This window comes from Acipenser ruthenus, chromosome 56, assembly GCF_902713425.1.
Source record: "Acipenser ruthenus chromosome 56, fAciRut3.2 maternal haplotype, whole genome shotgun sequence".
Taxonomy (NCBI): domain Eukaryota; kingdom Metazoa; phylum Chordata; class Actinopteri; order Acipenseriformes; family Acipenseridae; genus Acipenser; species Acipenser ruthenus.
In genome coordinates, this window is record NC_081244.1 from 4,164,159 (window position 1) to 4,178,864 (window position 14,706).

The 14,706-nt window shown below is 45.1% G+C and overlaps 1 protein-coding gene across 1 annotated transcript in view; it reads right to left on the minus strand.

Annotated features, from left to right (window-relative positions):
* Positions 1-643: 643 nt before the first annotated feature.
* The window catches only part of LOC117404191 (biglycan-like), a 31,802-nt gene continuing 17,739 nt past the window's right edge, over positions 644-14,706 (minus strand). The window contains exons 2-8 of the mRNA XM_034006973.3: positions 13,857-14,106; positions 10,972-11,084; positions 10,077-10,290; positions 9,483-9,593; positions 8,941-9,034; positions 8,536-8,674; positions 644-1,918 (exon numbers count right to left, since the gene is read on the minus strand). Of these exons, the coding sequence (XP_033862864.3) occupies positions 1,721-1,918; positions 8,536-8,674; positions 8,941-9,034; positions 9,483-9,593; positions 10,077-10,290; positions 10,972-11,084; positions 13,857-14,097 (1,110 nt within the window). The 5' untranslated portion in view covers positions 14,098-14,106 and the 3' untranslated portion in view covers positions 644-1,720. The remainder of the gene's footprint in view (positions 1,919-8,535; positions 8,675-8,940; positions 9,035-9,482; positions 9,594-10,076; positions 10,291-10,971; positions 11,085-13,856; positions 14,107-14,706) is intronic.

Genomic DNA, 14,706 nt, shown 5'->3' on the forward strand with positions numbered 1-14,706 from the left:
CAGTCCCATGGTGTGTTATTGACAGTGCTATAGCAGGTGAATCAGTCCCATTCTGTGCTATTGACAGTGCTATGGCAGGTGAATCAGTCCCATGGTGTGTTATTGACACTGCTATAGCAGGTGAATCAGTCCCATGGTGTGTTATTGACAGTGCTATAGCAGGTGAATCAGTCCCATTCTGTGCTATTGACAGTGCTGTGGCAGGTGAATCAGTCCCATGGTGTGCTATTGACAGTGCTGTGGCAGGTGAATCAGTCCCATGGTGTTCACCCTATTGACAGTGCTGTGGCAGGTGAATCAGTCCCATGGTGTGCTATTGACAGTGCTGTAGCAGGTGAATCAGTCCCATGGTGTGCTATTGACAGTGCTGTGGCAGGTGAATCAGTCCCGTGGTGTGCTATTGACAGTGCTGTGGCAGGTGAATCAGTCCCGTGGTGTGCTACCGAATGTGCTGTGGCAGGTGAATCAGTCCCATGGTGTTCACCCTATTGACAGTGCTATGGCAGGTTTTGTATCTTTAATTTTAATTCAGAAACTCTCTTCATCTTACACACCTTACACATGCCTCTCCATATCTTTTTTTAATAATACATTTTTAATAACACATTTAACTTTAGCGTTCACTAATTTTACAACGCATATATACCAATAAAGCATTTTTTTTTATTCTTTAGAAATGACAAAAAACAAGAACAATAAGACAAAACAAAAATAAAACAACCTATTCTTTACACTAAAGATGCGACTCTTCATTTGGGTGTTTTTATCTTAAATTGAATGAAAAACAGGGTCCAAATAGGTGGAAATATTTAGTTTTTAAGATAAATATTGATCTTATGACGTATATTCCTATATCAGTAGACAAGACACACAGTTATAGTTTAAGAGCTCATAAATACTTTAGAACTTCAAGCTTGAAGAACTGCTAATAACTGTCAATATTTCTAATATAAATTGATTCTTACATTGAATATAGGCTTACAGCTAAATTAGGTCCATTTAATGTTCTATTTATGTGGAATTGCCTTAAAATTGAGTCTGGAAAAGAATTGGTCAAATAAAAATTGGTAAAAAAAAAAAAAAAAAAAAAAAAAGATGCTGTTTAAGGGTGGGTAAATAAGAATGAATCAGAACTTGAGCCCAAATTGTGGGTGAAAAAAGGGTAACTTTTTTTAGATTTTTTGGGGAAAAAAATGGGTATAAACTCAAAATAAAGAACCACTGGAGAATAAAGTTGTCTGGTAGGGAGGGGGTAGAGGTGTGTGGGGGTCTATCAGTGATGGATGAGCCCGGTTTATTAGATGCTCCCTGATCTAGTCTCAGTTCCCTACCCCCTGCCTCCTACTTGGTATATCAAATGAAAATACTATAACCTGGGAGCTGTAGTTCTTTATATATAAAAATAAAAAAAATACATATCCCATCAGCCTTCACTTCCAGTCTGTGAGGCGACACTCCCAAGAGATTCACAAACTTTCATTTCCAACCTGGATCACAAATGCCAGTCTCATTGTTTTAAATAAATGTTGTTTTTCGATGTTGGGATGAAAGTGACCTCAGGAAGTACAAGCTAGGAGACTTTGAAAACTTTCAGGTGTCATCCATCACTAATATACACCAACATACAACGCTAACATTATGCAATAAAATGAAAACAAAAAACAGAAAATGCTTGTGTTTTCTCCCTCCTCTCCTCTCCCCCTCTCCCTCTCCTCTCGCTTTACTTCTTGTAGTTTCCGAACTGTATAGCCAGTCTGTCGGTGACACAGCGGAAGGCGGCAGGCTGCACTTCCCAGTAGTTGACAGGGTTGCTGAAGAGGCTGATGCCGTTGTAGAAAGCTCTCTTCACACCGAAGCCTTGAGGGCAGAAATCATTCACTCCCACCTGGCTGATATTGTTAGCGTGCAGGTAGATCACCTGGAGAGAGAAGGAGACGCAGGACTCAGTGTTGAACTAGCGGAATTAAACTACAGCTCCCAGCATGCCTCAGCACCAGTGCGGCATGATGGGAGCTGTAGTTCTTTATACATGACAGTTTTCACTGCAGTATCCTATATGCTCAATATTGCACCCAGTGCTTATTTTCTCAATCTTCTCTTTACCTGGGCACTTATCTGAAGCTGAAGAAGCTGAAGAAGGACTTGTAGTCCAAAAAGTCCTGATATCATTAATTTGTTTTTTATCAATTATTCAAATGTTTGTGTAACTACATTACTTTATTATTTTTGATATCTATCTATCTATCTATCTATCTATCTATCTATCTATCTATCTATCTATCTATCTATCTGTACATACAGTGGTTTGCAGAAGTATTCACCCCCCTGCAAAGTTTTCACATTTTGTTGAAACCTGAGCGTATTCCAAGACGCTTTCAAAGTAGACTTTACATGCAGAATCTACACAAACTACTCCACATTGACAAAGTTAAAAAATGCATATAGAATATAAAGTAAGATTTACAGAGAAAAACAGATTCATCTCAGTTGCATAAGTATTCAACCCCATTGCTACTGCAGCCCTAAATCAGCTCAGGTGCAAATGATTTGTTTGAAAGCTCACAAAATTAGTGAAATGGTTTCAGCCTGTGTGTACTCAAAGTGGTTTAACTTGTAGATAATTTCCCTCAGGTATATGAAGACTTTCAAGCTGTAACTCACATAGTGATCCAACAAAGCAACCATGAAGACCAAGGAGCTTTCGAAACAAGTCAGGGATGAAGTGGTAGAGAGGCACAGAGCAGGAGAAGGGTACAAGAACATTTCCCTCTCAGCACAGTGAAGTCCATCATTAAGAAGTGGGAAATGCATCATAACACCCAGACACTACCCAGATCAGGTCGCCCTCCCAAACTGAGCAGCCGGGCAAGCAGGAAACTGGTTCAGAATGTCACTCTGAAGCCAAAAGTGACCTTGAGAGATCTGCAAAGTTCGGTGTCTGAGATGGGAGTCAGTGTTCACACATCAACAGTAAGCCAGTCCCTACACAAAGCTGGCCTGTATGGACGGGTGACAAGAAAGAAGCCATTACTCAAAAAGCCTCGTCCCAACTGTCAAGCATGGTGGTGGCAGCATCATGTTATGGGGATGCTTCTCTTCAGCAGGGACTGGGAAGCTTGTCAGGATAGAGGGGAGAATGGATGGTGCAAGGTACAGGCAGCAAAGACTCTGAAACTGGGGAGGAAATTCACATTTCGGCAGGACAATGACCCGAAGCACAAAGCCAAAGCCACACTGGAGTGGTTGAACAAGAAGAGAATTAATGTTCTTGAGTGGCCGTGGAAGGGTGGTGGGCAATTCACTGACATGGAGGAGAGAACTTTATTTGTAACGCCGCTCAGGCGCACTGATTTATTTTTGCCACCAGGTGGCACTGTGGTACTGCTCCAGAGCACAACCTAATACCAGCAATGGTAAAAAGGTTGGCAGGTCGTAGCGCACATGCAGGTGCTCAGAATAATAATGAAAACTAAAGGCGAAAGAAACAAGGGAAAATAAAACACAGTAATAAAACTACAAAATAAAGGTGCTGCACTCGACAGCGTTACCCCAACCATCGCTATCCCCATTCCCTGAACCCTTGGAGACTGTTCGGGGTTCTGCCAAGTTTTTCCCTGGGACTAAAAATTGCTTTTCTTTTCTGTTTAATTAATTTATTGTTGTGCTCGTTCTTCTCTGGCCGTGCTCGGTCCGGCAGCAGAGCTTCCACCAGCTGGCTCTTTTTGTCTTAGAGGGGCAGGCTGAGGGAACAACAGAGCGTTCTCTTATAGGGTCAGCAATCCCCCAAGCCCTGCTTCTCAGCCACTCAGACAGGGAAAGCCAGCACACCCTCTTCTCCACCTCTCCGTGTCACTGCCATGACTGACAGGTGGATCTACCACGCATGCGCCAGACAGTCAGCACAGATCTCTCTCTCTCTCTCTCTCTCTCTCTCTCTCTCTCTCTCTCTCTCTCTCTCTCTATATATATATATATATATATAACCCGAAAAAACCCTTAAACACATTTCACAATAAACATTTTTTTGTTTTCAATAGGAAGCTCATCTGTTGTACACGTTCATTACAGTATTAGCAAATCTCTTATCACGGAGTGCATTGCAGATGCTCGTTGCTGACAGGAGTTTATATTGAAGTGCAGATTGAGCCCCACGGTGTAAGAAGCATTTGAGTTAAAATGCTTCAAACACAACAGTCTTTTTAAAGCACCACAATTAAAAGAGAGCCATTTCCCTGCCAGTAAAGTCATTATATTATTGGTGAATCAGTCTGTTGGAAAACATGGAACAAGTATTGAATAGCAGTTTGCTACGCATGAGGAATGACAGCTGTATTCATGTTATTTTTCTGAAAAGTGATTTAACATTGGATAGAAAAAACTGTTAGTTCCAAAAATGCAAGCACTGCTGTGATAGATGAAAGCTGGCTATATACTCTGGGTATATAGATACTTGCACTGCATTGACTCAGAGCAAGCAGAAATAGTAGCAGCTTCATTGAGCAATGGATGGTAGCAGAGAGCTGAGAAAAACACCAAGTTAACGTATATTTAACTATACTTAAACAACTGCACATTAGAAGTAGATTGAAGGCGATGTGGTAGAGAAGTTACCCCAAATGGCTGGCCAGCAGCACACGGCTGTACAAACAAGTCCTTTGATCTCCAGCCCTGACATGAAAGAAGCTTGCCCTTCGGGGAGTCCACTGGGGTATAAAACTAGTTAAACAAGTTTTTGCTTAGAATATACAGCTGGTTTATGAGGGGGTCATAAAGCTAGTCTTCAAGGGGACCAGAAGAGACCAGGCTCTAAGACTTCAGAGAGATCCAAAAAGAGATAATGCCACTGGACTCAAAAGGTCTCAGGCAAATCGGAGAGATAGGAACAAGGAAGATGACAAAAACCAGATGTATGGACCTTTGTGGCACCAGGGGTCTGAAGAATGCACTGAGTTCAGAGGTCTTCACACTAGATCACACACACACACACACACACACACACACATACACACACACACACACACACACACACACACTCACACTAAATGAAATATATGGTAACAGGATAATGAGTTGTACCTTTTCTATTGGTTAAGTGTCAGAGAAAGAGGAGGAGAGAGACAGACACCTATGCAGAAGGGTATTTAATGTCATGCAACAATTGTAAGAACGAGTATTCTGTTTGTCCTGTACCTGGGACCAGACTCCCTGCATATTTCAATAAACCTAACAACTGAGTGAAGAAAAGGACTCTGTGCATTTTCTTGAATCTACTTACTCACCATCCTCTTTTTTAAGTTACATCACAGTCCCATCAATATTGTTATTGATATTTCTATCACTCCTGCATAAATCATGTAAAAATACGGGAATCCACTTAAATAAGTCATGCACACAACACATGCCATGCATGTTGTGTATTTCTGTAGTATAACACAAACAGGACTCTTATTGCATAACTAGTGATCTCCGTTTTTGGTTTTTATCTTTAAAAAAATGAATCCGGGAATTTTTCTGGCGTAGACGCCCTAGCACACGAATGGCCCAAAGTGTTTTTGTACGCTTTCCCGCCTATACCACTGCTCCTGACTTTTCTCAAAAAAGTCTGGTTAGAGAAAGCATCAGTTCTCCTAGTGGCTCCCAAGTGACCCAGGAGAGTTTGGTTTTCCACCCTGTGCCAGCTGTTGCACGGCCAGACCTGGGAGATTCCACTTCGCTTGGATCGCCTCAGTCAGACGAAAGGCTCTCTTTGGCACCCGGAACCGGGCAGGTTCCGGCTATGGGTCTGGCCCCTGAAAGGGACCGCTGGTTAGTCCTAGGGCTATCAGATGCGGTTGTGGGTACGTTGCAGAGCACTAGGGCAGACTCCACTAGGTCTTTATATACCTATAAGTGGAGGTATTTCCAGGCTTGGTGTCTGGCTAGAAGCCATGACCCCATATCTTGCCCTATGCCAGTCATCTTACAGTTTCTGCAAGAACTGCTTGATGCTGGTAGGTCACCGTCCACCTTGAAGGTTTAGCAGCTATCTCTGCTTGCCATGCCCCTGTAGATTCAATGTCTCCGGGCGTGCATTTTTTGGTTACCCGTTTTCTTAAAGGCGCTCGGCAATTACGCCCTCCTAAGAGGACTGTTCTCCCCGAATGGAGCCTTAATGTTGTACTGGAGGCTCTCACGAAAGCCCTGTTTGAGCCCATACACTCCATAGAGTTGAAGTACCTGTCTATGAAGACAGCCTTCCTTGTGGCTACTACCTCCACTAAGTGGGTCAGTAAGCTGCAGGCGCTGTCTGTGCACAGCTCCTGCATGCGTATGTGGGAGGATGGCAGCAGGGTGTCTCTGCGCACCAATCCTGCTTTTTTCCCCAAGGTGATCACAGCCTTCCACGTTAATCAGTCTGTGGAACTGGAGTCCTTCCATCCACCTCCGTTTGCTTCAATGGAGGATGAGAGATTGAATTTCCTCTGCCCAGTGCGGGCATTGAGATGCTACGTGCATAGGACAAGAGCTCTGTGTCAATCTGACCAGCTCTTCGTCTGTCACGGACCCTAGGGCAGCCTCTCTCTAAGCAGTGTCTGTCACACTGGATTGTGGATACAGTCTTGACTGCATATAATAGTGCTGGCTTGTCCCCACCTGAGAGGGTAGCCGCACACTCCACTGGAGGGTTGGCTACATCTTGTGCCCTCTTCAGAAGTGCCTCGATGTCTGATATTTCTACTGCGGCTAGATGGGCCACGCCGCATACTATCTCCAGGTTTTTAATGTGGTAGACCCTGCCTTGCCTTCTGTAGGCACGAGGGTCCTTGAGGGTGTAAGTTCACACCGCTAACCTCTTGGTTAGACAGCGCTTGTGCGTCCCTCATATGCTGCCATTCCTTCTCCCTCGCGACGGCTCTGGTATACATGATCCCATACTTAATGTCTTGGTGGTCGTCTTCGAATTGAAAGGGAACGTTAGGTTACTTACTGTAACCCTGGTTCCCTGAAAGAGAAGACGACCACCAACCATGAGGGTTCGACGGAAAAAGAGAAATGGCTTCCTTTGGATGAGATTTTTATCCCCTCGGTGGGCGGGACCAAGTGCATCATCCCAGGAAGGGGCCTATCGACAGAATCAGAATAAAAAAACTACAGCTCCCAGCATACCCAGCACTGGCAGCAACAGGGCTGCGTTGCACCAGCTGTGCGTAACTTCTTACTTAGCTTAGTTAAAGCGTAAGTCTTTATTAACATTGATTTTACACATTACTGACTTTTCACAGGTTGCACCAGCTATAGTTATAACGTAAGATTAGTTGTTGCTTAAAATTCACGCATACCTTTAGGGAGGTGTAAGCTGTTCATAGAATCAAAATACAAGATGACATGGCAACTTTTGATGCGTGAGCTTCTCTTTGATGATTTTGTTCAATTTTTCGTCGCCAGCGAATCCTGCGAGATCGCATACATCCTCTTGATACTTATAGGACATCCTATTGGATTCTGAAGTTTCTTATAGGATTTAATAGGATACACATTTCTTATAGGAATCATTTTAAATTTCAATTTCGGAAGGCTTCCTATAACATGTCATATAGTCAGAAGTGACGAGAGTGACGGAGACAACACTAGTCTGAGCCGCTGGAATTATTATTATTTATTTAAATTGTAACACACACATATATAATTCATCTTGATTTTCATAAATAACACAGGGAAGTGTGAAGGTTTAAGATATGTACGAACAAAAAAGTTTACCATCTCAGCATCCCGATTCACAAAAAGGGGCTGATTTCATTTGAATCAATTAATCTCTAAAACAACACATTCGTCTGGCCCGTCGGATGTCTGCTGCAGTGCTGCTAATTGGGTGTTTTTTTCACAAAATTTGGCTGTTTTTTAATTACAACATGATTAACAACACATCCAACCATATTATTAAATGGCAATCAGAAATCGTTACCCCCCCCCCACACACACGCACACATCACGCCCAGTGCCCCCCCAAGATTTGGACATTGCCTTATCTGGCCCTCCAGTGAACGAAATTGAAAAGCCCTGCCATAAGTGTTTCTTTAGTGGGAGTTTCAATCTGTATCGCTGACCAAGCCCTCTGAAATATCCTGACTTCTAATTGGCTACCGAGCAGCAATGATGTCATCGACTTAGTATGAAGTTATGAACAGCTCTTAGTGATAAACTAACAAAGTATTGTCTTCAGTACGTGTGGTGCAGCTGAAATAAGAGAGCGCTTAGTTATAAACTAACTAGTGACAACAAAGGACTTAGTAGAGACTTTACGTTCTAACTTAGGAATGAATTTACGCAGAGCTGGTGCAGCCCAGCCCAGAACGATATGATAGAGCTGCAGTTCATTATAAAGGTGGCTGACAGTTTTCACTTTAGTATATAGTTTGTGTTTTGTGCTGATGCTATAGCATGCTGGTATGCTGGACTTAGAATAAAAACTACAGTGTGAGTGTGTGTATTTTATTGTGGTGTGTTGTACTGGACGGCACTGTATTGTGTGTGTTGTATTGGACTGCATCTCAGTACCTGCAGGTATTTCATGTCCGGCAGGCTGGCTGGTATCTTGCTCAGTCGGTTGTTGTCCAGGTGAAGCTCCCTCAGGTTTGGGACGAAGGCAAGGCTGCCGTTCTCAATCATGCGAATGTGATTGTACCCCAGACCCAGCCTGAGAGACAGAGGAGAGAGGGGAGAGTGAGGGCAGGGGAGAGAGGAGGGAGTGAGGACATAAGAACATAAGAACATAAGAACATAAGAAAGTTTAGAAACGAGAGGCCCATCTTGCTCGTTTGGTTGTTTGTAGCTTATTGATCCCAGAATCTCGTCAAGCAGCTTCTTGAAGGATCGAAAGACTGAAAGACAGCAGGACACAGAGACATGGAGCCGTATTCACAGACATGGAGCCGTATTCACAGAGACATGAGGAGACAGTACCTGTAGAGATTCTTGTATCTGATGAGGTCCTCGAGCTCAATGGCTTGAATCTGATTGTGATCGAGGTGCAGCTCACTGATACTGGCTGGGAAATCTGAGAGGAGAGAGAGATTAGACAGGGAGAGAGATTAGACAGGGAGGGAGAGACAGATTAGACAGGGAGAGAGATTAGACAGGGAGGGAGAGACAGATTAGACAGGGAGAGAGAGAGAGAGAGAGAGAGAGAGAGAGAGAGAGAGAGAGAGAGAGAGAGAGAGAGAGAGAGAGAGAGAGAGATCAGACCCCAGAGGGAATATGAATTATGTTACCACTATGGTCTCATTCAGTGTCTATCTGTCATTGAAAACCACGTAGGGTATATCTAGCACACTGTGGTCCCATTCTACCAGCCCTCCTCCCATCAGAGCTGCCTTATACTTGGGCTACCATTGCCCCCCAGTGTAATACAGAACCACTGCAGTGCCACTGTCTGTCTGCCATTGACGATCATTTAGGATATAGTAGTTAGTGCTACCCCTATCTCCCAATCCACTCCCAGTTACCTTTGGGAATTCCAGTAAGTTTGGCTTCAGAGATTCGCAGGTAGTTAAGTTTCAGTCCATCAAAGGCCCCGGGTTCAAATCCGCTATTCTCCAAGGGGTTACCCCCCATTTCTAGAAGGGAGCAAGAGAGGGGAGCAGAGTGAGGGGTGATCTGGGCAGAGTGGCACAGAGAGAATGGGGAGGGGGGTGATATTTTGGTACATCCTGCAGTATGCAGGGTGCAGTGTGCAGGTTGTAGGGTGCAGTATGCTGGGTGCAGTATGCAGGGTGCAGTGTGCAGGTTGGAGGGTGCAGGATGCAGTGTGCAGGGTGCAGGATGCAGTGTGCAGTGTGCAGGGTGCAGGGTGCAGGATGCAGGGTGCAGTGTGCAGGGTGCAGGGTGCAGGATGCAGTGTGCAGTATGCAGGATGCAGTGTGCAGGGGGCAGTATGCAGTGTGCAGGGAGCAGTATGCAGGGTGCAGTGTGCAGTATGCAGGGTGCAGGGTGTAGGATGCAGGGCACAGGATGCAGTGTGCAGTATGCAGGGTGCAATATGCAGTGTGCAGGGCGCAGGAAGCATTGTGCAGTGTGCAGGGGGTACTGTTCAGACTCACCGATGCAGTTCATGCTGCCCAGTCCCTTGAAGGCCTCCTTGCGGACGTTCTTGATTCTGTTCTCGTGGATTCTGAGCTCCACCAGCGAGGGGGGCAGGCCCTGCGGGATCTCAGTCAGGAGGTTCTTAGAGAAGTAGAGCTTCTGCAGACTCCTCAGAGGCTGGAAGGCCTTCCCACTCACCTTGGAGATGCGGTTATTGACCAAGACGAGCGCCTGTGAGACCACAGGGGAACAGAGGAGCATTACCAGCTAGAAGAGGCCATTACAACCACCAGTGACTCGGCGAGAGGGAGAGTGGTAGGGGGGGAGAGAAGGAGGAAAAGAGAGGGTTGAAATTCTACCATTAATACTGATTATTATTATTATTATTATTATTATTATTATTATTATTATTATGAAGTACATTTTCCACTAGATGTCAGTAGCTGCTCACATATGTTTTTTTCATGCATTCAAGATTGAAATTTAGGGGCACTGTCTAAATCATTGCTGGTGCCACTGCTGTATAATATAGAGACAAATATATGAAAGTTCTCACTGTGACTTTTATAGACTAAATATTATCCTAGACTGTAATCCTGTATAAAAGCCAAATATCCGTTTTGACTGGAAGGAGTAGGCTACATATTTAGTAAGCGAGTATTATATAGTTCTGCATTGCACCGCGTGTAAATCTAAACACAGAACAACCTCTTGTCTGTGTGTGTGTTAGTGTGTCAGTGTGTGTGTGTGTGTGAGAGAGAGAAGTGCAGTTCCCCTTCCCTCCTCTGGGGGCAGTGTCTGATTCAGCACTCACAAATAGGTTGTGTGTCTGTGTCTGTGTGTGTGTGTGTGTGTATGAGAGGTGCAGTTCCCCTTCCCTCCTCTGGGGGCAGTGTCTGATCCTGCACTCACGTAGAGGTTGTGGAGCCCCTTAAAGTCGCTTTCTTTCAGCTCTGTGATCTTGTTGTTCTGCAGGTCCAACAGGGCTGTGTCTGAGGGGATGTTCTTGGGAACTGAGGTCAGACCTGAGAGAGTGAGACAGAGTGAGAGAGAGTGAACTGTTTCAATGTGTTTAACTCTCCAGATGCCAGCCCTCAAACCCAAGCATTGAAAAATAAAGAGCCTGTCTGTGTGCCTCACTGCTGAGGGAGGAAATCCTGACTCAGGATATTATATTTGGAAGCGAGGAATGTTTTGACTGTTTAATCTTCACTGGGCACGCTCTCTGTCTTCAAAAATATTATTAGAAACTTTCTGTTATTTTTTTCATTTTTACATTTCGAATGCCCAGGTTTTTTGTGCATGCACTGTGTGTATGCAGTGTGTGGAGTCTCTGTGTGTGCACAGTGTGTATGCAGTGTGTGGAGTCTCTGTGCATGCACTGTGTGTATGCAGTGTGTGGAGTCTCTGTGTGTGCACAGTGTGTATGCAGTGTGTGGAGTCTCTGTGCATGCACTGTGTGTATGCAGTGTGTGGAGTCTCTGTGTGTGCACAGTGTGTATGCAGTGTGTGGAGTCTCTGTGCATGCACTGTGTGTATGCAGTGTGTGGAGTCTCTGTGCATGCACAGTGTGTATGCAGTGTGTGGAGTCTCTGTGCATGCACTGTGTGTATGCAGTGTGTGGAGTCTCTGTGCATGCACAGTGTGTATGCAGTGTGTGGAGTCTCTGTGTGTGCACAGTGTGTATGCAGTGTGTGGAGTCTCTGTGCATGCACTGTGTGTATGCAGTGTGTGGAGTCTCTGTGCATGCACTGTGTGTATGCAGTGTGTGGAGTCTCTGTGTGTGCACAGTGTGTATGCAGTGTGTGTGTGTGCTGTGTCGAGCACTATTGTGTGCACACACTGTTTGTCCATATTGTGCCCTAAACTGTGTATTGTGTGCATGCATTATGCTTTGTAATGTGTGTGAACTCCATTGTGCACTGTACAATGCACTATGTGATGTTTTTTGCATTGTGTCTGTATTGTGCTTTTAGTGCAGGTTGTAATTCACTCTCTGTGGGTATCCCTCGGGTCTCTAAACGTGGCTCTCTGTAATTAAAACTCTCCAGAGCTGCAGGTCCACGTGGCACACACTCCCAGTCTCCCCCGCCACGTCGCTACCACAGCTCCCAGCACTGCACACAGTCAGTGAGCTATAACCACAGCTTTCAAATCCAGCTTCAGACCTCTTATAAGCTGCAATATTGTCACTGGCACCCCTTTAAAGGAGTGCTAACCATCTTTTAAAATCAATTCTCTTACATCTTATCAGCTTTATTAACATTACCGGAAGCCTCAGTTCTGTCTTACTGAGACGAAAGCGACGGTTCATTCACCTCCAGAAAAAACATCAGGACTCAGGGTGTCTCTGTCAGCAGGACTTAACAATTAAATCTCAGCTGGAGCTTATTTTTGGGAAAGTTTGAGGCTTTTTCAAAACGTCCTCTGCGAGTTCAATGCCCCAGAGTCTGTCCCCCTTTCACTGCCACCAATGCAGCCACACACACAGGAAACGGCTGCAATTCACAATACCAGCGAATGTGTCTCTGTGCAAATACAACCTAAGTAACAATTATACACACTGTTTGCAAAAATGAAAGTTTTTATTAATATAGAGAGAAGATAGAAAGAAAAAAGAAACAGACAAAGAAAGAGAAAAAGGAAATTAAAAGAGAGAGAAAGAAAGAAAGAAAGAAAGAAAGAAAGAAAGAAAGAAAGAAAGAAAGAAAGAAAGATGATTTTTAAAATTTTATTTCATTAACCAAACAAACTAGAAATTCGAATTTTTTTGAACAAATACAAAGCACCCCCAGTGGCTTGGAAGCGTTGTCTTTTCTTGTGCGACACCCATGATTTCACTTGACTCCGAAAAACACAGAACACAGCTGTGTCCCGAGTATGAAGGCACAATCTCAAAGGGCTTTATCATCCGGAAACCAAAATGTCACATGACCCCAATATGGCAGCCACAGGTCAAAGTGAAGGGTTCGATTTTATCTGCAGAATCTCCACAGCCTTGAAAATATGAAGGTGCATCTAGAATGGTTCATGAGATATTGGTATATATTTTTCAACCTAAGTCAGTAACTTGTAAATATAAGTCTTTCCAATCACATCTTGATAAACTGCACTGCATTATGAAGACAGCAGGCTTACCATGTGACTCCATGTTCACTAGCAGTTTGGGATTGGTCAGGCTTTTCAGCTCACACCCCTAATGCATTCTGGTAAATGTAGTCCTGCTGTGAAAGGTAAAACATACCAGAATGCATTGTGATGTGAGTTGAAAAGTCTGAACTGCCCCAAACTGTCCTCATGTACACAGAGTATGGAGATATGGTAACCCTAGAAGACAGCAGGTTTGACTGTTGAGTTCAAGGCTTCAGGACTAGAGAGCCTCTAATGCCCTGGGCATGGCTCCCTCTGAAAAGCTCTGCAGTAACTACACAAGCCTTCTGAATCGAAATCAAGATTCGAGTTTTGTTTTGAGGGGTTCAGACTGTGAAAACCTGCTGAAAAGTCCTGCAGTTATTCCAGGAACGAGGATGAGGCCGGCTGAGCCCCCAAGGGATGCTTCTCCTCTTGAGTGAAGTAACACAGCAGCGCTCCCTTGGCGTTCAAGGAGGATTAGATAACAAGTGTTTAAAGCTCACAGCTGCGTTCGGGAGTATTAATCTCCTTAGATCAAGCTCTGCATCTTGGTAGCAGCTGCATGGATTGGGTCACAACTGGTAATTTATTTAACAGAAGAAAAGTGGGGCAGTGATAATGTTGCCAGTGCTAATAAGAGGTAAGGCAATGGTATTAAGACTCACCCAGGTCGGAGCACTGCACCACTCTGAGGTGGCAGTGACAGCCGAAGGGGCAGACTGGTCCTGGGCCGGGGGGAGCGGGGGTCTCCTCCTCGATGGCTGAGCCCTCCTCATCGTTCATCATCATCATCGAGACTCCCCCCTCGCCAGCATCCAGCGAGAAGTCCAGGAAACCCCTCTGCTCAAAGGGAAGTGCGAGAGAGGAGACGAGCAGGGACAAAAGAGGGAGGAGAGGAGACATCATCGCTGAGACCTGGGGAGAGAGAGAGGGGGTTAGAGAGAGGAGACGAGCAGGGACAAAAGAGGGAGGAGAGGAGACATCATCGCTGAGACCTGGGGAGAGAGAGAGGGGGTTAGAGAGAGGAGACGAGCAGGGACAAAAGAGGGAGGAGAGGAGACATCATCGCTGAGACCTGGGGAGAGAGAGAGGGGGTTAGAGAGAGGAGACGAGCAGGGACAAAAGAGGGAGGAGAGGAGACATCATCGCTGAGACCTGGGGAGAGAGAGAGGGGGTTAGAGAGAGGAGACGAGCAGGGACAAAAGAGGGAGGAGAGGAGACATCATCGCTGAGACCTGGGGAGAGAGAGAGGGGGTTAGAGAGAGGAGACGAGCAGGGACAAGAGAGGGAGGAGAGGAGACATCATCGCTGAGACCTGGGGAGAGAGAGAGGGGGTTAGAGAGAGGAGACGAGCAGGGACAAAAGAGGGAGGAGAGGAGACATCATCGCTGAGACCTGGGGAGAGAGAGAGAGAGAGAAGGGGGTTAGAGACAGAAAGGGAGATGGAGAGTTAGAGAGGGAGAGAAATTAAACTGGAAGCCCAGATAGGCTTGACTTTGTAAACAGTGCTGCAGT